General features: G+C 43.0%; 1 protein-coding gene across 5 annotated transcripts in view; it reads left to right on the top strand.

Annotated features, from left to right (window-relative positions):
• The window catches only part of FAM219A (family with sequence similarity 219 member A), a 92,031-nt gene that overhangs the window by 19,789 nt on the left and 48,524 nt on the right, over positions 1-23,718 (top strand). For 2 of the 5 annotated variants that reach the window (XM_027889399.1, XM_027889398.1), the window contains exon 1: positions 22,295-22,497. The exons of the other annotated variants lie outside the window; for them this stretch is intronic. In XM_027889399.1, coding sequence (XP_027745200.1) covers positions 22,423-22,497 — 75 coding nt within the window. In that variant the 5' untranslated portion in view covers positions 22,295-22,422. Of the gene's footprint in view, positions 1-22,294; positions 22,498-23,718 lie in introns of those variants that run through there. 5 annotated transcript variants of the gene reach the window in all.

The raw sequence follows: 23,718 nt of genomic DNA, 5'->3' as shown, positions 1-23,718 counted from the left end.
CAAAGGAGCAACTACACAGGACTTTTCTTGCAGAAAATTCCTGTTTGATGGAGGGCAGTAACATCAAATACAGTACATGCATGAGCTAAAGTTGAAGCTTCTGCTAGACCATTGGTGAGTCAGTGTGCTGAGTGGAAAAATCTTACGTAAAAAGTAGTACAGATGTGCCTTGGGTCTGGCTTCGAGCTGCAATGCAGGGTTTTGTTTCTCAGGGCAAGGAGCCCTGAAGGACTGAACGTGCACTGTCACTTCCTGGCCAGTCTGGGAGGCTCTCTACTCCATGACACAGCCTTTTTATTCCCAGACACCCATATGATGGTGTTCAGCAGAGATTTGAGGCTTTCCTACCCTGGGACTGGGTTTGGTTGAGACTTTTTCTTGACTAAGGCATCATCATCTTGCGTGACTGTTCTGCAAATCAGCTAGTTTGCTTTCAAAGGTCTCACTGCAGATGCTTGTCTTAAACTGCCTTCTTGCTGCCAGCCCTTCTGCTGCTGTTCCCCTCACCTTACTTCAGGTTGCCACGGGATCAGATCCTGCTTTAAATGCTGGGGTATAGCCAGGTGCACTTGTGTGCAATTGCAGGTTTCTGTCCTCTGTGTGAGAGCCACCAAAGTTTTTTTGTGTCTGCAAGAGACTGGAGGTGAAGTGTCTAAAGGAAGATGGTTTGCAGTTTTCCAGCAGAGGTTTTTTAAGGTTTTTTCTGTGTGTATATGACAGGGTGTAGCTGTTGGCACAGGGTAACAGCAGGTACCCGACACAGGTCATGGGACTACCTGAGATGGACACAGGCTGTCACATCTATGACCAGTTGTAGCAGAGCAGAGGGAAAGAGCCCGTGTGGAACTTCAAACCAGCAACCCATCCATCAGACACACACTGAAGAGGGAGCCACAGGCTTGTGGGGTGTTCAGTGGGTTGGGATTTCCACCACGAAAGCAGCAATTAGGCTGTAATTAGGCAGCAGTAGTGCTGATGAAGAAATGCCAGAGGCCAGTGACCTCTAACAAGGCTTTTGATAGGAAGTCACAACCCTTAAAAGTAAAATCTTTTCCAAGGTCAGAATTTCCAAAACTATGGTAGACACAAGCCTGCTGAAATCCAGTGGAATGGAGTGAGCTTTTTTTGAATATTAAATATAACACTTTGGTATATGCACTAGTAGTGCACTTTTAGCTGTGACTGATGGCTACAGTGGTCCTCTCAGCATGAGCTTCTTTTTCTAAACAATTCAGCATAGATTTACCTCCTTTTTCAGAATTTTTAGGGGAAGAGGCCTCTGCATTCTGCTAGACCTCTCTTATTTTCCTGCCTCTATAAGCTGGGTTGCACACCCAAGGCCAACCCTTTCATGGTACAGGTATAGAAATCAGCATTGTCAGAAACCAAAAGCAATTGCAACATTAAAAAAACCCTTCAAGTTTGAGCAACTTCCAGCTTTTTTGGCCACCTTATTTTAAATGACACTTGGAGAAATTCTTTTCTGTCCATTTATGGAGAGATAAGTTGCTCAGTTAATCACTTAAAGCATTAAAGACTCTGAGTTTCAGACATCTGCTTATTTTGCAGTGCACTTCTCATCACCTGTTGTCTGCAGAACAGAATTCAAAAGCAAGAGAGTGTTGTTTTTCCTAGAGACACTCGAGACTGTGCATTGTTTTTACCACTTCTCTGAATAAGCAGTACTGCTTCTGCTTCTGGAAGAGAGGAGCATCTGGTTAGGTGTGTATATATATTTTATATAAGTGTCCTGTACCAGTCTGAACAAGACACACTTCTGTTCCCTGGAGACAAATAGTGAGGCTTCAGAAGTGTCTAGTTAGTTGTCAGCCTCTTCTCTGACACTTTTCAACCTTTGTTTTTCATTTAAGTAACACTTCTGGAGTTCCTCTGTGAAGGAGACAGTCAAGCAGAGAAGCACTTTGGTATCAAAGTTTAAAGAAAGTTTCTGGGAATACTTCTGTAAAATTAGGGAATGTAGTGGTTACTACGTGGACTTTTCAAGAAGAAAGATAGAGTGAGGTGCTCGGGGTTGCAGTGGAAGGGAAATTGCAGAAACAGTGATTGCACAGTGGTGATACTGTTGCTCATTGCTGCAGTCTGAGCCCAGTGACGTCTGTCAGGTGCCAGGTAATCATATGGAACTTGCCAGGGAATTCTATGGCAAACATAACTGAATTTGATTTTAAAGGTGTAATCGGCTATTTTAAAGATTCGAGACATGTATTTATTTCGGAATCAACCTGTGTGTAAGAAACTTTCTACTGTATAAATAAATCATTCAGAAGAACATGGAATATCAGCACTTCATGGTCCATCTAGCAAAATGGACACATCACTGAACACCTGGTGCCTAGATTGATGTGGAAAGCCCCAGCTTATTTGGTAATCATCTCTTCAGGGGCATGACAAAGATTTTCAGGTTATTAATAATAATTTCACAGTTGAGAAATCAATTGAGAGTAAGAAAAAGCTTTTTTGTTTTCAGCAACCTGTGAAAGAGGTCTGAGGCAGAGACAAGTTTGTTCTGAAATCTTCTTGATATGTGATCATTTTTGCTTTAAAATGCATTTATAATTTAGATGTGCAGTGCTTTTAAGACTTCTTGTTGCTTTTTAAAAGCTGGACTTGTGCACTTGACCCCAGGTTTCTACTCTGTAGTTTCAGCAGCAGAGTAGGAATTTGGGGGGGAAGGATATCAGATTCATTTATTATGACACCAGAGTCTGGACAAACATAACAACAGGAAGAGTACTTTTGTTTACAGACTGATACCAGTAACAAAATTAGTAATTATGATAGAAGTCTAGATTTAATGGCAAAGTAAAAGTTAACCTTGGCTAAAAAATTAAGAGAGACCAGTCATCACAGTAAAAGCTATTGCATAAATGGAAAGTTAGCGACTTAAATTTACGTTCCATGCTTGCTGATTTTAAGTCACTGATGTTAATGAGAGTATAAATCATTTAAACTCATCCTGCTGTCTTTGCTTAGCAATTTAAGGCAATGAAAAGAACCAGCACTGCGAAAAATATACTGGAAGGAGCAAAGATATGTTTTTCCTTGCTGGTTCTGTGTAACAGGTCATTCTAACCTGGTGAAGCCCTGTGCCTTCATGCTTTTCTGATCAGTACAGTACAGCTTGGTCTACACTCTATTGTTCTGTAAAACTTCATGAGGTCTTGTGTTTCAACATGTTCTGTTGGTTGTTTCTGTTCTCATTAATAAATGTTTATTTTTGCTGCTTGCTGTTTCATAAAGCTTATTGCTAAACACGCAACTGTTCCAATATGGGTGTGTTTTTTCTTGACATAGAATAATGTCTGTTCATAAAATCACTAGTAAAAAGACAGTAAAGTTTCCTCCTAGAAATAGCTGTCCATAAAAATCATTGTATTATATACTGTGTTCATTCAATAGCTTTGGTCCTAATCTTGAGGAATGAAGTTCATCAGTCCTGGCTTACTGCAGTGCGGGGAGGATAGGCTGGATCTTTTGAGGAGTCTGAGGCCCGAAAATCCTTCTGTTGGCATCACCATAGACACAGTACAGTGCCCTGTGTGGAACTGGGGGGGAAGGACCACAGTTGTGCATAGGGCAGTCATATTTTTCCAAGGAACCTCTCTGGCCCTTATTGTTGAGTCAACAAATTCTTACCACCAACACTTCTATGGCTCAAAGGCTGATTTACCTGAAGAAGTGAGACCTTTCTGGGTTTTGTTCTCTATTAGACCGAAAGACTTTGAACAGTGTAGGGTACATAGCAAATAAGGAAAAGAACTGGGCATAAAGAGCTGGAATTCTAAAGTAGAAAGGATGACTTTGGCTTCCCAAAGCTTCAACCAAAGAATGGCCCTGACTTGAGGTGGTAGTGCTCTCCCAGGTTGCTGGCTGGGTTAGCTTTCACCTGCCTTGCCAGGAAAGATGCTGTTTTTATAAGAGCAGCTCAGTCCAGACCTGGATGCTCATCATCCTGCTTCATGAAGCATCACTTGTAGTCAAAGTGGTAAATGTCAAATCAGCCAGTCTCTGACACTGCCAGTTCTCTGTTTGCCACAGTATGGTTGTGAGTCCTTAAAAACGTTCCACTGCAATTCTGGGTGCGGGAAAAATGATCTTGCCACAGGGCTACATTGCACACTGGTCGCCAGAAAATGTTCCTAGAGAACTTAAGTGGGGCGTTTTTGATCTGGGCCATTGAGATTTGTGGATTCTGCAATGATATGTTTAGAATTCATTTCCAGATGTGGAGCTATGCTTTAATTTCTATGCAGGACTAGAATACTGTGTCGGCCAACCCTTATAAATGCTCGAGTGGGTTTGTAAGAAGCACATCTGTGTCTAATGAGCCTAATTAGAGATTAAAAACTTACGTTTTAATAGCTTTGGGTGTTTAGAAAAGGACTTTAATATAGAAGCTGTGTCTTGATTTATGCATGGGGAAAGTGGAGAAGCAGATAACAACTTGTAAGGAACAAAGCATGTTAACGAGGGGTGAGCTTTGACCACAGGGTAGCACAGCACTTGGAGTCAGAACAATATGAGATGGTTCAGGAACTACCCCCTCTGAGCGTCATGTGTTAAGTTTCATCTATTTTTGAGGCTCAAGTCTTATTCCTTCCAACCTATGCATCAGCTTCTTTGTTCTCAGCTCTCTGATGCATCTGCTGTTGTCCCCAGTAACCCAGTGTTCCTCTGGGTGATGGTTGTTGGGTTTTTTCTGGAGTGTTTTTGGGGTTTGTTTTGTTGTTTGTTTTTTAATGATAAATCGAGATTTTCTTCAGGCAGAAGGTGAAATGAGAAAAAGAAAAACAGTCAAAGCAATAGATTAAATTGCTCTGTGAAATGCTGGCTCTTCCCTGTCCCACAAGGACTTGGGTTTAATGGAAGATATATTTGGTAGAAAAAACATATTGGAGAAACCTGCACTAGTGTTTCATACCCTCTAAATTAATCTACTTTCACCACACCGTAACAGAATATAGCCACTCAAATCCTGCTGTGCTCTGTTTTTATTAGTAGAGTCCCTTCTTTTGCTTGTATGAATTAATTTCAAAATCTAAATCAAAATAAAAATGCATTCCTCTCTGCAGCTCTGGTGTTTTGTGACCAAGTGCAATGACTGTGCCCTTGCACACAGACCTGTCACCTGTCTTTGCCTGTCTGTGTGTATCCCATGGGAGAGTGGTACCTTGGCAGCCTGGCTTAGGGAGCAATCCCTGCTCAGGCCCCTCACTTGGCCTGGGCAGGGACGGCTGTGACTACCAGCCTGCCAGCCAGATTCAGTGCAAACCATCTGCCTCTCACAGCAGTGCTGGGTGATGATCTCAGCGTGTTTCGTGCCCTGGGAACTTCATGCAAACACGTTCTCATATGGTGGGTAACAAGGAAGTCGTAAACACTGCCAGCCTGCGGAGAGGCTCTCCGAAAGCTGTAGCCAGATCAGGGGCGGGACAGGTGCTGGTGGTCAGCAGAGATGGTGATGCTGTGGACTAAAAAGCATCTTGGCACTGATAGGTTAACCCTGGCACACTGAGCTTTGTTTGCTTGGCTGCTTCTGCTGCGAAGGCAGTTCACTGCACTGTGCTCGTCCTTCTGGATACAAGCTGTTCTCTCCGCACAGCCTAGGTCACCTCTCCCAGCCCTCTGCTCTTTCTGTCACCAACCTGCAGCTCTAGGGGTGGTTTTGCTGGCCACTAATTGCTTGTTTTGTTGAAACAGGGAAGGAAGGGTCTTGGTGGATGTGGCTTTTCTCCCATTACAGAGCTGCCATCTGCAGCGCTGCAGTGCAGGGGGAGCTCGTTCATTTTGATCAGATGGAGCTATGAAATGTAAGTCATTGTAATCTGTAAAATTCATTCTGTTCAGATGGAGCAATGAAATGTAAGTCAGTGTAATCTGTAAACCCTCATCCTCCTGGGATCCTTCTTGCTGACTGTGCATAGCCAGAGTGAAGCAGCATCCTCTGAGGTGGCTGAGGATGGTGGGAAAGGGACAGGAGATGGGATGCAGTGCTTGAGGCCAACAGAGCAGGTTCATTCTCCCAGAAACCTGTTTCCTCTTTCTTCAGTATTGCACACGTGTCCAAGTTGCAAAAAAAAAAAAAAAAAAGATACAAAGAAAAGCAGACACAAGATTTCCGTGTGACACAGTTCTGGATAGGTAGAGTATCACAGGAGTTTTGGAGCTCACATAAGGCTCAGGAAAGATACTTATGTATCTGAGATTTCAAAGCTGGAACAAAAGACTAGGGGAAAGACATTGCATTGTTGACCACGGCTGGTGCTGGAATTAAAAGATGTCAAGATTCCTGCTAAAGTGATTCTGCTCCTTAATATGTTGGAGCCCCGTTCAGTGTATACCAAAAATAAGGTATCTGAGTTGAATCATCTAGTTGCTTTCTTTCGTGGACGGAAGGAGCATTATATCTTTGAAGCCATGTTGTTTGGGTTGTAAACTAGAGAGAATTTCCACTGTGTTTCCCCTCCACTTTTTTTTGATCTTTTTCAATAGCAGATAGCTGCTATTCAGACTGTTCCAAAATCAGCGGAGTAAAAAAAATCTGGTTTTGTTAGTTTTTGCTGCCCACAATCCTTTTCTCCACCCTAACAGAAGTACCCAGAGCATCTGTTCTCACTGTGCTGCTGGTGGGGAGAGCACAAGCCACCATGGAAGTCCTGTCCATCTGCAGACGGACAGCATTGCTTTACTTCACGTATGGAAGCAGAGGGGTCAGGGCTTCACTGCTTTCACATGGAAAATTTGCTTTTCCAGGAGGTGTGGTCGTCTCTCTGTTAGGGACTCAGTTCCCAGCTGCTGTTTCTTTTTATATTGTCTTACATAAGCAACAGCTCATAAAATCTGCACCCTGGACACCAGGGTGAAAGGCTCCGTTGTACTTCATCAGTGACTTACAACATTAAGGTACCAGGGTTAATCTCATGAAATGAATTGACAAATTGACAAGCTCATTTTTGGAATCTAATTGCCCTTTCATTTTGATGATCAGTTGGAGGAATTGACCCTTAAATGAGTCAAAACCTTCAAATCACTGTATTGTACAGTGAACACCTTGTCACAGCTTCCAAAACCAGTGATAAACTAAAGCTTTGAAAGCTCTTTTTATTATTAAAAAAAAACCCCTGTGAGATAAATACACCATCAGCAGGTTAGATTCTTCCTCCTGACACTTGCTGTATATGATCTGAGATGAATACAAGAGGAAAATCTGGTGACTCCCAGTGTTTCAAGCTATTTTCTGGTTGGCAAGCTGAGTATACCAGTCCTAAAAATGTTAATAAGCCTTTTGTAAATGAGTTTTAACTTGTTAATTAAGAATTTCTAGCTATGGTTATGACCTGCAGGGAAATGTTTAATTGGCTGTTTTCCCTAGCTGGTTAAATGTCTTCTTACTAGAAAGGAGGGAGAGTGTATGCTTATGGGACTTGAATGCCTCAGATGTAACATAAGCGAGAATTCCTGTGCTTAACACTTGCGGAAATTTTTACTAGGGATCTCTGCAAGGAAGGTCTCTGCTTTGGGGCAGCAGAGCAAGTACTTGCTTGCCTTCCTCAGTTTGCTCTTCCCTCAGAGACGAACACAGGTAGTGGGAGGCAAGAGAAACCTGCTCTTCCCTGATGGAGCACAGCCACAGATTTCCCATGTGGACCCTCCATCTCTGAGGATATTGAAAGCCTTCTCGTCATGGTCCTGGGCATCTAGTGTTAGGTAGCTGTGTTGGAGAGGGAGAGTTGGACCACATGACCTCAAGAGGTCCCTGAAACCTGATCCAGCCTGTGATCTTTTTCAGCTAGAGAAAGGAAGAAAGGGAAGGAAGGGATGCACCCTTGCTATGAGTCAGCAGCTGACAACGATGCAGCAGGTCAGAGACAAGCAGGGGGTGTTTGTAGCTGTGTTTGGAAGAGGGATGACCAAGGCATGAAAGATGACACTTGGTGTTCCCAAATGAGAGAAGAAACTGTGTTCATAATCAAAATGTGGGCCTGGGTCCACTGTCAAACAGGAATGCCTACGTGTAATTTGGACTGGCTTTCCAGCATCCATACGATGTTGCCCTCTATCTGCTAGAAAACCCATTGAATTACTGGATGCTGTGCTAAATTCCATTTGTTTATTTGCAGTTAAGTACCCATAAAACTCATTCAGCCTTTCTTGCAGAGACACCTGCTTTCTCTTCTGCAGAAATTCAGCCACTGCTGGAGACAGGGGTATGCTGTGGGTGTGGGGGGCAAAGCGGGGAGCAGGCACCACATGAGCAGGATCACTGCTATCAGTTCCACTTAGTTGGGATAGGACTTGCCTAATCGAGTGCAGAACGCTTTGGTACCTCAGTCAGGCTTTCTACAGCACAGAAGACAACGAGAAGTGTATTTCTATGAAAATAATTTAGGACCTCTTTCCAATTATATTTTGAAGACAGTGATTTGTCACTGCTGTGGCTGCCTTTTTAAATGCTTGGCTGTAGCTGAAAACAAGCTTGAGTTCATATTTCAGCAAGTTGCAGTCAAAATCTGGAAATCCTGTCGCGTCTGTGTACAGCCATTATTGAGTTTAATGAGAACTGTATGCCACAAATGGCACCCCATTTGTCTTCATCTAATCATCCATGAAATCTTCCGTTTTTAAAATAATCTCAGAAAATTTGGGGTGAATCCCTGGTTGGAAGTAACTGTCTCATAGCAGTGACCATCTGGAAATGCCTGTTGCAGCATAGCTATGAAGGGTGAATAATCCCTCCTTCTTCATTTCCATTTGCTTAAAGAGTGTTTCATTTGAGAGAGCAGTCACTTGGTGGTTACCACTGTTGCAAACCACTTCACTGATTCAGATGCATTGAGATGAGCAGACAGTGTGAAGAAGTCCATAGAAAATGACTGAGGTCTGTGTGTGTGCAAGAAAGCCTTTAAAGCAAGAGCTGTTGAAAGGGTGAACAGTATTCTGCTTATTAATGCAGATTAGAATTTCCTGCTAGCTGAGAATAATGCAAAGGTCACTCACCAGCTGCAAGCAAACAGCATGTGGTTGATTCTAAAATTAGTTAATCTCTAGCATTTCCATTTCTTTTCCCTGCATTTCTTGTTCTCTACTTTAGGCCTGGGAATCCAGTTAAAGATACTGCAAGCTTAAAGAAAATTAATTTTTTATTTTTTTCTTCTCTGTAAATTTCTGTTAACTGCTGCATTTGAGGTGACTAGATGTCTGTTGCCTATCATTACAGCCAAGGTATTATTATGTCCCTGAAACACTTTCCATTGGCTCAGTTACGTGATTTTAGCTATTGAATGACTCAAGCTATCCTTTCCTGCCCATAGTCTGGGATCTGCTAGCAACCATGTTCTCTGCAACTATTTTACACTGATTTTTATGAAGTTTTGTATCTAGGGCTCAGAGATGATTTGGGAAGAAACTAAATAATGGCCTCAGAAAACCTTCACTTTCTTCTTGCTGGTGAGCTGGAAGCTGCTGGTGTTATCATGCAGCACCATGGCCAGTCTGGAGAGAGGAAAATTGTTGGAGCCACCGTGGATGGAAAGAGGGACAGTGCCACTACAGGCATAAAACTTCCCCTGTGTTTCGTGACATGCAGTGCAACCCTAACTACTGAAGAAACTAACTCCAGAGAGATCCTACTCCTGCTTTAGGGGATCTTGTAGAAAGGTTTTAACCTGACAGCTGTATAAAGTAAATTGCTTCAGAGCAGAATGTACGTATCCTGGGACATGTGGCTGATCCTTTACTTGCAGAGGTGATTGGTGTGGCAGAGATGGTGATCCTTAGAAATGCTGTAGCCAGGAAATAACACAGGAGACACTTGCCACGTTTAAGGGAGTTTAAGCACTGAGAGCTAATTGTACTGTCTGGAAATAATAAATTATTACCTTACTGGGGAGGTGCTAGTTAGTCAGATGCACGTCACAGATGATGGATGGATGGTCAGGCAGTTGCTGCTCTGTGTTTGAGGATTGTGTGTATAAGCTTAAGCTGAGCTCTGCACTCCTCTCTTCTGCAGGGGGATCTCACTGCTCTGCACACACTACTGGTACCTGCTGTTGGTTGAGCTGTGTTAGAGCAGGTGTGGGCACAGCAAGGCACACGGCTCATCTCTCCGTCACACAACTAGGCATGTTATACCAAGAGAGGATTTTATCAAGATGAAAGGCTCATTTTTTTAAAGCCCTAGTGAGTGTGTTCTGGAATGCCCTGCATCCAGGGAGCACTGCGGACATGGACACTGCAGGAGGGAAGAGCTGACAACACAGCTCTGTGCAAAAGCTCTGGGCACCTTTGCTTTTCCTCCAGCCTCTCCATCTGCCATGGGCCTGTTTAGTGGGGCAGGCAGTAATATGCTTGATAGCTCTTTTAGTTCCCTTTTTTATGTTGAAATTTGTAACACTTTTAACTTTAATCTCTTGTTAAACATTCCTAATCAACAGTCACAGAATTTATCAAATTGTCTAATTTCTAACTTAGTTCATTAGGCTATTAGGTTGCAAAGTGAGATTTTTCCTTTCTTCTCTGAAATAAATACAAATACAGTTCCAGGATTCAGAATTTCTCTCTTTTTTTGGTGTAAGAGCCAAGATGGCTGATTCCTGTAATCTCTGCATTATGCTGTTTGTTAAAACAGGCATCCTAATGGGAATTTAATACAAAATATGTTAAATGCAAACATGTATTTTCAGTGTTGATTGCATAGAGACATTCTATGTATGTCTCTATGTTGTATATGGAAAGAGGAGAACTTAAGATGTTACATTCTCTTTTCTCTCATTGCTTTGTTTTGACAGTGATGAGAGTCCTCAACAGGGCAGTGGGAGCTGCAGAGGCACACTCATGTAAAAACACAAGCAATGTCATTAAAAGAAAAAGGTTTTTCTTCAGGTTTCTTTGGTGCATTGCAAGCAGAGAATGGTCTGCAGTCTTGTGTCGTGTCTTAAGCATGGAAATCTCTGTACTGATAAAAGTAAAAAACACCAGAAAAACCAGCCGTCAGCGACGTATTCACGTACACAGAATGCCACAAAAATAGGTATCAAAAGAGAAGGAGACTCTCCCAAGCCTTGTCCTCACGCTCAGTGAGGTTGTGTGCAGCCTCACCAGGGTGATCATGCAGTGCTGGCATGCAGAGCTTCCCTCGGGGTGGACAGGAGGATGGGGGTTGTTAGTCCAGCTCGCTGTGGTGCAGTAGCAGGATTTGGCAGCCACACAGAATTTCTGGGAAGAGGTGCTGTCTGATCTTGTATTTGTGTCCAGCTCTGCTTTCTATTCTTAAGTAGATTCCTGACCTCCTTTTAGTGACTGGTCACAGGATATTTGTGACACATGGCCTTAAGGAGTTTATCTGTTTCATCCGTGTCATTAGGGTGCTTGTAGCAGCATCCAAACATGCTAGCAGGGAAAGAGGGAGAGAGTCTTTAGAAGACTTGATATTTGTTGTTTACTTATATATTCTGGAATGGCAATTATAACACTGTAAACTTTACAGAAAAAGTAGCATGCGATGATATAGGGCAGAAAATTCAGCAATCAGAAATGCTTGCTGCTCAGCATTGCTCCTTAATATCCACTTTAGGGACAGCAGTAGGAAAGGGTTAAGTCTTAAATTCCAGGAAGTTAGAGAAAACGCATCTTTTCATTCAACCCCCTATCTGACTCTTCCACTAATCTTAGAACAACGGACTCTGGGCCTTTTAAATTTAAGCTGCTGTTTTCTGTGTCTTCCTTAACATGGTTTTCATAGTCCTCCTCCTAGGAGGAAAATTAGAGAGTCAGACAACTGATGAGAAAGTAAAAAAACCTTTCACATTTGTTTCCAGGTCAGCAAGGACAATAACCAAGAGTCATTAAAAAGCTATTTTGACAGAAAACCACAGATTTTCATGAAGACTGAATTCTGCTATACCAGAGCCCATATTAAAAAAAATAATTGCGTATAAAACACATCCTGTACTAATTTTGCTCTTCTTCTTGCCTAACTGTCTGCAAAGGAAAGCCCCGTTGGCTGTCCCCCAGTATGGTGAACACAGGTTAATGTAACTTGGAGGGACTTCATGGCTCTTCAGGATGTCCCACCTTGTCCCCATCACTGCAGACTACTGCCAGGGACTTTTCCTAGAAGAGGCTGGGTTGCTGCCAGCAGCACTGAAGGCTTTCAAGTGTCAGGATTAACTGGGGTCATGAAGTGGTTGGAGGAGCATCTCTAACTGTTCCAGTGCGTAGTAGCTACCATGTTACACTGGGATGGTGGCTACCTATGCACAGCATTTCTCTCACATCTATAGATAAACCTATTCACATCTCATACATGGGGAAATAGAGATCAATTGTCATTGTCACCTGGTGTTTAATTGGCCTCCTGGGAATCAAGGGCAGATATTCCTCATCTATCCTGTCTTCTACTGGAAGACACTTTGCTTACAAACATCCAGATGCTCTGATGTCTCAGGTTCATCCAGACTCCTCTTCCCTGTTTCTTATTGTATCTGTGAGTCACTCTGCAGCTTGTCATAATTTATTTTTACAACATGCTGAAAGGTATAATGGGGAGCTTATAAACATGCTAGGGAGAAGCCACCTGAAATAGCAAATGTTTCTAATTATAACGTAAAAGCTGCCTTTTTAAGCTGTTTCATTCTTTATTATACCTTGAACAACCCAAAAATGTACTTGGCTACAATTAGACTTCCAGATACAATAAGCGAATTGTAAATGAAAACCATACAGTGGAAAATTACACTATTAGCCCAGAGCAGTAGCCCTGATCTTTACAGTTTATGGGGCTGCACAGCCTATATATCCAGTAATGTTCTGTGAGTCCATAAAGTTGAGAGGACAGTCTCTTAAAAAGCACAGCAGTTTCGTTTTTTGAAAAAAATTAAAGCAATTATCACATGCTTTTTTTTTTTTTTTTTTTTTTTTTTTTTTTTTTTTTTTTTTTTTTTTTTTACGTTCCCAGACTTTTCCACATTAGTCTGGTTTAAATGGAGAGTAATTTGTCTATACCTTACCAGTGTCTACTAGGCAACGTTCCTGAAAGGGCTACATTTAATAAGTTACAGCCATGCTTTTGGTATCTGCAAGATTAAAAAAAAAAAAAAAATTGCATGTAGATTTCTGTACAGGGAAGAATAATTGTAATCTAGAATTCGAAGAGTAATTGTGATCTAGAATTCATGTGTTCCACAGTTGTGCTTGGATTTTAATCCCTTTCCTTATGCCAGTTGTGTCCTGTTGGTCTGGCTGAATAATTCACAGTACTCACTGTCTGTGTCTGTCATGTCCTGGCTGCTGCAAAGAAGTCATCGCATTGGCTGAGATTGACATCTGGAACCAACAGTCTGAATACAGACTGTTTGTCTGCTCGCTGCTCTGGGAGCCAAGGGCATTTCAGATGCCTTGGGAGATGGTTTGAGTGGGGTCTTCAGGAATTACATTAGTTGTGTTGGACACAGGACATTAAAACTGACGTCTTCTCCTCCTTCAGGCCGAATTGAATGGGGGCCAGTTTGCATGAGGCTTGCCCTACTTGTTAAAATAAACAAACAATAGAGGAACTTTCATTTGGCTAAAAGGAGAGATCTAGATCAACACTTCTTTTGCTGGGGAAGAGGTTGAAGAGCCTTATGCTTTGTTTTGCTTACTTACACCTCTGTTTGCAGGTAACCCATAATATTCAGGGTCTTCAGTTCTGAATGGATCTGTAGTTTGTTTGGGAGGTTTACCTAGCACACAGGGATCAATACCCTAACACAGTTCTCAAATGATCCATTACTGGATATGATGTGTATTAAATGAAATTACTTGGGTTATGAGATTTAGAAGACCAACGTTTGGATTAAAGTAATATGATTTCCTGTCGTCTACAAAGAAAAAACAGGAGTTTGCCAGTGGCGTCTACCTTCTTGTATTTTTTTTGAAATGCCACAAAAAGGAACAGTCTCTCTTTAACCATCTTCTGAAACAGACACGCAATCCTTTTAAATTTGTACTTTCTTTTTAATTCATGGAGAACAGCTGTGGCATTGTTACTCCAACAACATAAGTGAATCTCTTAACAGATGGTTCTTGCATGGGCTGGGATGAAAGCAGCTTCCTCCATCCTGATGGGTCTTGTTTATTGTTCTTAGATCCTGATATCATGACAGGGCTCAAGTAAGACTTTGCTGTTTTCATTGCAGTGTAAGTGTAGTGCCACTCCAGTAATTCTGGAATGAAATCTTGTCCCCTCCCCTTTAAATCTTTTCTTTTTTTAAAAAAAAAAGACTATTGACTTCTGTTTCTTAATTTTCAGTCCTGGTGCAACACACTCGGCTAGAAAGATTTGAATGGAAATATAAAGTTCCTTCAACTGAAAATGGTTATACCAGGGAGGTACTGAGTGCATTTATGTCAAAGACACCTCATTTAGACCTTGAATTTTTCTTACCTCCATTGCCTCAACTGAGGAAAGTTTATTAAAAAGAAGAGTAGATATTTGGACCATAATTTGCATATAAAATCCCAAGCTTGCTCAGGTAACATTTAACCTCCTGTTTCTGAAACAGGGTTGAGTCTGCACATGGCAAAGACGTGTACAAGCAAGTACATAAGCAAGTACACAAGCAAGTACACTTGCTCACCTCACAAACTTAAACAGATGTAGGAGTCTTGTGATTAGAGAGCCTATTTTTTTTTTTAAATGTGGTGTTTCTGAGACAGTCATCTTGAATATGACATGAGATGCACCAAGCCCTCCCTTTGCTGGGCCAGCAGAATCTGTGAATCAGCACAACCCAGCTGCAGATGCTTCACAAAGCTGGGCTGTGCCTTTGAGGGCCAATTGATGGCAGTTGTGGTTCCAGCAGTAAGCACTGGACTGTTTGTATGTGCAAGGAGTGGTGTGATCCCAACTTTATTTTGCCCCTCCAGGGAGTGCAGCTGCTGCTCAGGCTCTCTGGGCAGGTGAACACCACAGCTTCAAGGAGATAATCAGACAATAAGGCAGCCTATGCTGCCAGAAAGGCCCCTCCTCTTTCAAGGAAAAAGCAGCATGCCAGCCTGGGCTGCCAGCTGAACTGTGCCGTTGTAATTGGTGGAAGAAATGTAAAAACATTATGTGAGCAAATGTCACAATTTTTGGGTGAATGACTTGTCAACCTGGCAGTTGAGTGTGGTGGAAGGGGAAATGTGTTGTGTTTGTAGTAAGAAGCTCATCTGAATAGCTGAAGTTTGATTCAAGTCGCTGTTGTAGACTGTGTTGTGTTCACCTGCCTGTCAGTTCATGCTTTCTGTGCAGATGCGACTGGAAAGTCATTTTCCAAACTCTTCTTTTTATCCATCATCTGCAGGTAGAAGTCTCAAGGAGCCACACTAACAGGAGGAGCAGGAGTTCCTCTTTCCAGGGGCTCAGTAAGAAGCCCTGTTTGCTGGTTTTTATGGGATGGACTCTTCTCCCATAAGAAAACACCTTCACTGCGGTAATTGCCTCCTGAAAACCGTATTACTGGTGGAAGACCTAGGCTATTCTGGATGCCGTGGGAAATTATGTTCTTCAGGAGAACTGTACAGTGCAGGAGTTTCTGGATATGTCAGGGAGTAGAGGCCTTTAGGAATTAAATGGAAGTTGAGGGGGGAATGCAACTTCGGTGTCTGTGCTCTCCACACAGCCACACTTTTGTGAGATACATCTTGGCTCTTTTTGAACCACAATACCAGCTCCTGTTCTACTTGGTGGGCTTTTGATTTCTGGATTTAAAGCATGGCATCTTAATGCAATTGGATACCCACTGGTGCAGTGGAAATATAGAACAATTACCAAAATATTTACGTGCGATGAGCAGGAGTTCCTTGAGTTCAAGGTGCTGAGCATGGTTGTAGATGAAAGTGTTTGGCATGGCTCCTGTGTAACTAAGAGAATGTACATTGTCTCTTTGTGCATAGGTTACTGTCAGTACATCAGGATTATCGTGGGTATGAGGGCAGGAGGCAGCTACCTTCATAATTTGCTTGATGCAAAAGCTGGATCTGAGAACTAGCAGCTCAAACTGGAGTTCAGCCATACAGATGGTTTTGGAAGCTTCTAAAGCAGTCAGTCACAAATTCCCTGAACCCTGCCCCATTATATAATGCTGGGAGACTAGTTACATCTGAAAAGTCCTTGGAGCAGTTGGAGTAAATGGCCCTAAACTGTACTGTTTATGCTATTTAATATTAATTTCTGTTCATAGCAATTCTGCAGGGATTTTACATAGTGTAAGGGCAGAATAATTTAAATTTGCTATGTAAAAGTCTGTTATCTCTCCTGCAAACAGGAAATAGTTCACAGCTACTTGATAGTTCTAAAATTACTGAGGCGGAAAATCCGAGTGAATTACAATTCTCTGTGCAAGCACAGGTGTATACTCGGTGTTGACTATTGCTCTGCTTCAAATGTTTGCACATGCTTCAGAAGTGGAAGCATAAAAAACAGAGGGTAGATGCACAACAGCTATCCTGTGATTAAACATTAGGCAGTCTTAGTGTTATCCTTTGCATCTGATATTTATTCTACTGGCTGTGCAAATGGAGTGTAACAGATCACAGTTAGAATGTTGATCTCTCTGGCATGGGTAAACCACTTGAGTTGTTTTGTGTGACCCCACATGACACCCTTCAATTAAAAGCTGGTTCTGCAGGCACTTCCTACAAGCTCTTGTGATGGTGCCCAATTTCCAGGTATCACAGATGGTCATTTAACTGAGATTGAAAACATTGCTTTGGAGGTAAAGTAGGTACAAGATGAAATTTTAGTTCAGCAATTGTAGAGGCAGAGAAGATTTTAAATGGAAGTATATCGACTTTAAATTGAAAAGCTTTGAGTTTTGTCAGGTTAGAGCACAATTACAGGTAGGTAGAGGCTGGCTGCTTTATGGGAAGTATGATGTTTCATCCAGGAATTATTATCTCGACAGGAAACCTTCTTCAACACTAATGGGCACCCATTAGTGAGTGAAAATAAAAGGTCTGGAAATAACGAGAGGGAGATTGTAAGAAGAAAAGAAGGTATGTGAAAGACAAGTAAAGTGCAGGCAAACCTAAAATCATGTCCTGAGATAGCTGCACTTAGCAAACAGGCTGATCATTATGATTTGTGTCATAGGTACATCATGTGATTGTACATCACCACGGCCCAGGACTCTGCTGCCTCTTTTGAAGGTCATTACAAGACTCTGAGGTATCTTGTGTTTGTACAACATGAGCATCAGCCTAGATAGATCTTCATGCAGTAAAGTGTGCTGAAGATGTGCCCAGGGGTTAGGCTATATGTAGATGAGCTATTTAAAACGTGAGTTTCATCTGAAGCATCAGAAGCTCTCTCTGCACTGGAGGCAGGGACATAATGAGGCTGCTTTAATACAACTCTAACATACACATTAGGTAGCGGTTGGAAAGACAGTCAATCTTTCAAGGTTTAAGCAGCACTTTCTGGAAGCGCCTTCAATTAACAGCTAATGACAAGCTTTCTTCAGTGATTCTATGGTTATCTTGTATAGCCAGATAATGAGAATGATCACCCAGAGAGAGTTCAATTTATTTACCATTTTTTATTTCATTGGGAGGCTGATGAATATTTGAGCCAGTAGCATCCCTGATTTGTGCTTCCATAAGTCAAGTACCTGAGTTCAGCTTCAATCCATCATTGCTCTGAAGATTTACATTTCAGATAGATTTTTCCAGCAGCACAGATGTTGCAAACCTTAAATTAATGCACAAAGCTGCCTCTACCCTGCAGAAGATGAAACTATTAGGTAAAGAAAACAATCTCTCTCTCTGATGCCTGTCTTCTTAATGATAATGGAATTTAAAATATCTACAAAGGGCTGTTTCAGCTAAATATCTTATGTCCACCAGTATTTGAAAAGAGAATAATGAGCTGAAAGTGTTTCTGTGCCCACCTGCAGTGTTAATTGAAAGCTGTAAAGACACAGACATAGAATCAGGCTCAGGGGACTATTCTTGTAGAAATTTTATGTGAACCATCTCTCCTGTATTTGAATGTGTTGTCTAAGCCATCCTTATTAAGCTAAAAGGCTTCAGTGGTCATGAGATGTCTTCTTAATGCTTCCCCTTGTATTAAATCTATAGGCAACTCACAAACCAAATTGAAACCCCAGGAGATCCCATTCTTATGTTTTGCTGACCATCCTCTGGTCTCCATTTTTCTATACACACTGTGCACAGCTCCAAACTTCAAACTGAGAAGGTACCTTAGGAGGAAAGTTGTACAAATTTTGTTTGTTTTCTAAGATCACGTGTTGCTCTTCCCCTTTTTACTTCCAAGCTGCTTATAAGAGTGAGACTCACTGGGAGAAGAAATTGTCAGAAGCGATGGATTGGTAGAGAGGTGATTTTACATTGATCAGGGACATGTGATGTAATTGAAACATTGTGGATCCCTATCTGAATTACAGCAGTTTGGATGATAACAGGAAGGAAGTAAGTTTCTGAGAAAATTAACTGAGCAAAGAGCATGAAAACATTCACAAGCCAATTCTGGAAAAACAATTTGCTGGAAAAGGAAGATGACAGGGTGAAGAAACAAGCCTGTATACTGAGGCCAACATTTAAAACATCTGGTGAATGGTCTGGCATGTGAGACTAGTGATTAGTTTATGTAATTTTCTGCATCATATCAAATGCTTGCAGGAAGGAACCATATTTCAGGATTGTAATATAGTACTGGAACTGCAGCTCCTGACCACTTTTTTCCCCCAGCAGTGTAGTTTGGAGTGTCGTATTGGTGCTAATTGCTTTCTGGTGCATGCTCTCTAATTCAGTAGAAGTGCGTTTATGAAGATGCTCTTATTGCAGGGGACAGAACCCTGGAGGAGGACCCAGCTCTCCCCTGCTCTTGTGTTGAGCAGCTTCACTCCTCTGGATCTCAGTTTTCCCAGATATAAAACAGGGGATAATGACTCAGACCTCTCTGCAAAAGCACTGTGAAAAATTAAAGGGAAGGTAGAAAATCTGAGAAACGGGGAAAAAAACTTATCACCAGTGCAGGGAACAGGAATGAAGCCAGCTGTGCAGTGTGGCAGGCTAACAAAAGTCCAGGGAGATTAAAATTCAAGCAAAAAACCTGTGAAGCCATTCTAGATCAGTAAGCATGTTGCCTGGAACATGACGTGTGTTTCTGTTCAGCCATCCCAAAAAGAATACTGTGGAATAAGGAAGAATTTGAAGGTCTGTAGCAAGAAAAAAAAAGAAACAGTGAAAACACTGAGATTGTTTCTTCTTGAAGCTGCAAATAGGAGACATGCTGGGAGGAGAAAAGCAATCGAGGAGGTAGAAAGAAAGAGATGAGGTGTTAGTAAATATTTGAACTCCTACTCCAGAAGAAAAGATACTAAGAACTTAGTGGGACTCAATGACACTGATCCCAAAGCTGAGGCAGAGGGCGAGGGGGAGAGGCTGGGTTGCAAATCCATTCCTACAGCATATGAACCCACTGGCACAAGATGCCAGTTAATGGGTAAGGATTATGCAAGGATCTACAACAAAGTAAAAGTAAATAGGGAAGGAATAGACATTGTTTTTTCAGCATCTCTGGCAAGCCTCTGGTTACTGGGGCTTGAAAAGGAGCTTTCCCAAGTGCCAGGTCATCCCAAAAGAGATTTCATACCTTGTTTGGGGTGAATGAGCACACGTCTTTGGTAAGATCAAGGTAAAGACAGGGGCTGCTGCTGTCATTTGTCACAGTATTTCCTTTGCTCTTACTTCACCAGCTTGAGAGGGCTTTAGAGACTTGGCACATTTCATGTGAGAGCGTAAGGGTCGCAGTTCTCTAGGACAGCTCCACACTGTGTAATCACAAAATCATCTTTCCTTCTCTGCACTATGCTCCCCTTTTCCCTACATGACTTGCCGCTTCTGCAAGAAATCACGAACTTAGACTTCTGTTCTTCCCTTGTGCAGCCTGATTCATCTCCAGCATAGGTCCATGCTGAACTACCAAGAGAAAGGGTTTACATGAGTATATCATTAAAGGCTCTGTTGTAGCACATAGGCTGCAGGGGCTCAAATTAGTCTGCAGTAGCTGTATTTGGGAGCTTGGCAAAATAGCCCTGCTATTTTCTTCTAATGTCACTTCCCTGCAGTTTTAGAAGAGAAAAATGGACTATAAGGAAACCCCAGAATGGCCTGGCACAGCAGCACCAGCATGGCTCTGGGCCATCTGAGCACAGTGCTCTGTGCCACCAGCCTTAGCTGAGTTCTGGTCACAGATACAGCCAGGTTCCTAAACCCTTCAATTGTCAGAAGGCTTCTGGAGCTTCACTCAAAGGTAGTCTGGGAGCACCTGGGGTAGTAACAGAAAAGGTCAGATGTTGCCCTTCATGTCTGTGAGCCTTGGCAGAGCATGAAGGTTCATGACAGCTGTGTCTTCAGTGCTTTTAACCCTGGCTGCCTTTCAGTGTTCCTATTCTGTCTCTTTCTTATCTTCTTGGACCTTTTCTTCTAGGAGCATCATTCAGCTGTTCCTATTTCCTCTCCTGGCTATCCATCGAGTCTGTTTCTTCCATCCCCTGCTCCAGCCACCTCCAGTCCTGCTGGCAGACCCTGCCTTTCCTCCTTACTTGTCCCTTGCCAGTCCCCTGCCCTCACCAGCGTCAGGCTCGGGCTGTGCTTGCTGAGGGGGATATCACTTAGAGGGGAGGGCTCAGGGTGACAAAATGTGTTCCCAGCACCCCACCTCAGCAAAAATAGAAAAAGAAAATTTTAAAAAATATATATACAAATAGGTGTATATTTCAAATCAGAGAGAAGTGCCTATAGTGCAAAATTTCACCCCAAATACTAGACATTTGGCAAATGAAAAAAACTGTCAAAATGTGAAGATTTGGGCAGTCACACTCAGCAAGCAATGCAGGCAAAACCCTCTGTGGCTCTCAGCAGTCTACCTTCCAGCAAGGCCTTTGGGAACCTGTTCTGCTTCTGTCAGTTCTTCACAGACCCCAGCACAGGGGTTTGGGGCTGGTCCCTGTCTCCACAGCAGAAGGCGCAGCAGTCAGGAGGGAGCTGAATAAAGAGTAAGGGCCATCATGTGTGTGCCTGAGCCTGTCCTAGGGAGTACTGATGGTGCACTCACCTTTTCATCCCTGTTTCCAGCTCAACCAGATTTGGTTTTCTGTGTGTGCAATGAGCTCCCTCAACCTCCTGTTCCCACCTCGTGCAGTGCATCCTCCCGTGCTCCGCAATCTGCTGCGGCTCCTCAAAGGGTGCCGGGGACAGATGGCTTGATTTCAGTGGGGAAGGGACTGTCTCAAAAGGAGAAGTGAGGCAGAAGCTGTCTGGCCTGATATCTCTTTCTTGTGCTGTCAACGGGAGGTGAAGGAGACAGGCTGGAGCCGGATGGAGACCAGCTCTGTTGCAGGGAGCGTGGAGGGAAACAAATTCTTCTAAAATATTCTTCTACCACTGCTGCTAAATAGTGTCTGCTTGCCTTTGTTTCAAAGATCTTCTGCCAAGCCCAGGCTACTTTAAGGTATGCCTCTGCGGGGCATCAAAGGTAACAGCACTGAATATCTTCAGACCTTCTGGAGGGATGGCCAGGAAAGTGGCTGACGTTTTGTGTGCTCCTGACTTTTAAACTCAATGTGATAAACCACTAACCAACCTTGTCACTTGCCATCCACAGTGCTGGGTAGTGCTGGGGAGCTGTGGGACACCTTGCCCAGCCCCAGTGGGCGGCATGGGGCTGGCAGGCCCTCCAGGACTTTTGGAGTGCACAAACCGCAACCCTGCAATAAACCCACGGGAATTGGGAGCAAGCTCAGTGAATAGGGAAGATTATAAAAGCCTCAACTTCTGGTAATAAAAATGGGTTTTTCTTCAGGGACCCCAATTTTGCACTTTTTTTTCAGGATTGGGAGGGGAGGAAATATCCCTGCCCTTTGGAGACAGAATAATTCATAAGCCACTTGTACAAAAATCAGCGATTTCCCTTTAAGTCGGCTCCCGCGCCTTTGTCTCAGCTTCCCTGATTAGTCACATAATGAGGATATTTCTAATACAAATGTGTCAGGGGAGAAGGGAGCCAAACATCGCTTTATCAGAAGAGAATCTGTATCCCCCCGGATGCTAATTAGTCACAGAGATGCAGGCGTGTGGGGTGGGGGCGAGGCGAGCTCTAATTTTAGAAGCCGAGATTATTTGTGCCCTCAGAATTTCTCATGCAGGGTTGGGAAGCCATGCCAAGAGAGAGACTGCCCTGAGATCTCCCTTGGCTTTCTCATCCCTGCCCCTCAGATGTGTTTGCTGTGCTGCTGCTCCTGCTGCTGTTTGCAGGGTTATTTCTGTCGCAAGCTTGGCTAAACAGAAACTCTCTCCTTATAAATATGGAAATCTGATGACGGAGCTCTCCATCTCTTGGGACAAGTTGAAAGCATGGTGCTAAAGAGAAAAGGGCTGCTGAACTCTCAGCTTGGTGGCTTTGTTTTCTCTACTAGTACAGAGAAAAAGGTAAGTTTTTAATGCTGGGATCCACCTCTGCTGTGTCCAGGCTAAGATCTGTCTGCAGTGTGGCAGATATACTTGGTGCATGTCTTGGGCAGTTGCACATCTTTTGGATTGTGTTGGAAGAGTCTATGTTTTTATATTTGTTAAAGAGCTTTGAATGCCACTGGCTTCCATTACTGTTCCAGAGAAATCTCTTGAATCATAGAACGTCCTGAGTTGGAAGGGGCCCACAAGAATCATTGAGTCCAACTCCTAGATCTGCTCAAGACAACCCAAAAAATCACACCATGTGCCTGAGAGTGTTGTCCAGATGCTTCTAGGAACTCTCACAGGCTTGATTCTATGACCTCTTCCCTGGAGAGCCTACATTTCAGAGTGGTGGGGCCCCCACAGTGCCTCTTTGGGGCTTTGTATCCTGCTTACAGCCTGTTTCCTTTCCTGGGGTTTCTCAGCATCCCTCCTTCCTGGGGCCAGAGGTAACTTTGATCTTGGACAAATGAATAGGTATTTGCTCTTTCCCTAAGCATCCTGACTGCATTTGCTATGCAGCATTCCCTTCAGCTCCTCTAGAAAGCTGCAAATCCTTGACATTCCCATGCTGGTAACTTTAACTCTTCCCTGAATTAAAGTTACCATTTTGGCTGAGCACCTGAAAGGAGATGTAGTGATTCCCTGCTAAAAGCAGTTAAAAGGTGCATCCATGCTCTTGATTGTGAGTGCAGGCTGAGTACACTGCAGATGTAGAAACTCAGCTTGTATAAACAGCAAACACTCTGCCCAGGGGAGCCTTGGGTTGAAGGCAATGGACGTGGCAAACATGGAGTAGGTGTGCAATGGAGAGCGCATCCTGTGGTTTCAACATGCATCCAGAGACTGAATAAAAGCTCTGCAGTCTGCACACAACTCACTTTCATTCCAGAAATGCCTGAGACTGACATTGCCCTGGCATTGCCCATTTTGCAGGTCCCATCGTTGACTTGAGACCTCAGTCAGAGAGCCCTCAGAGCCAGACACCCCTGCCCTCTGGAAGAAGGGGGATTTACTAGGGGCAGGAAAGAGGCAGGATGAAAAATTATTATTGGAGAAGGAGTGAACAGGAGAAGCCATCAAACAGCTCAGAAAAGGATCTGAGGGATTAGATTAAAGGTGCCAGGGGTATTCCAGAAGCTAAAAGCATGCACCTTACTCACATAGGAGCTGAACATGTAAAAATCAGCTGCCTTT

This window comes from Empidonax traillii, unplaced genomic scaffold, assembly GCF_003031625.1.
Source record: "Empidonax traillii isolate 1590-97213 ecotype Southwest subspecies unplaced genomic scaffold, ASM303162v1 scaffold262:size680716, whole genome shotgun sequence".
Taxonomy (NCBI): domain Eukaryota; kingdom Metazoa; phylum Chordata; class Aves; order Passeriformes; family Tyrannidae; genus Empidonax; species Empidonax traillii.
Note: the sequence above shows the minus strand (reverse complement) of the source record. Positions and strands in the feature narration are given on the sequence as shown.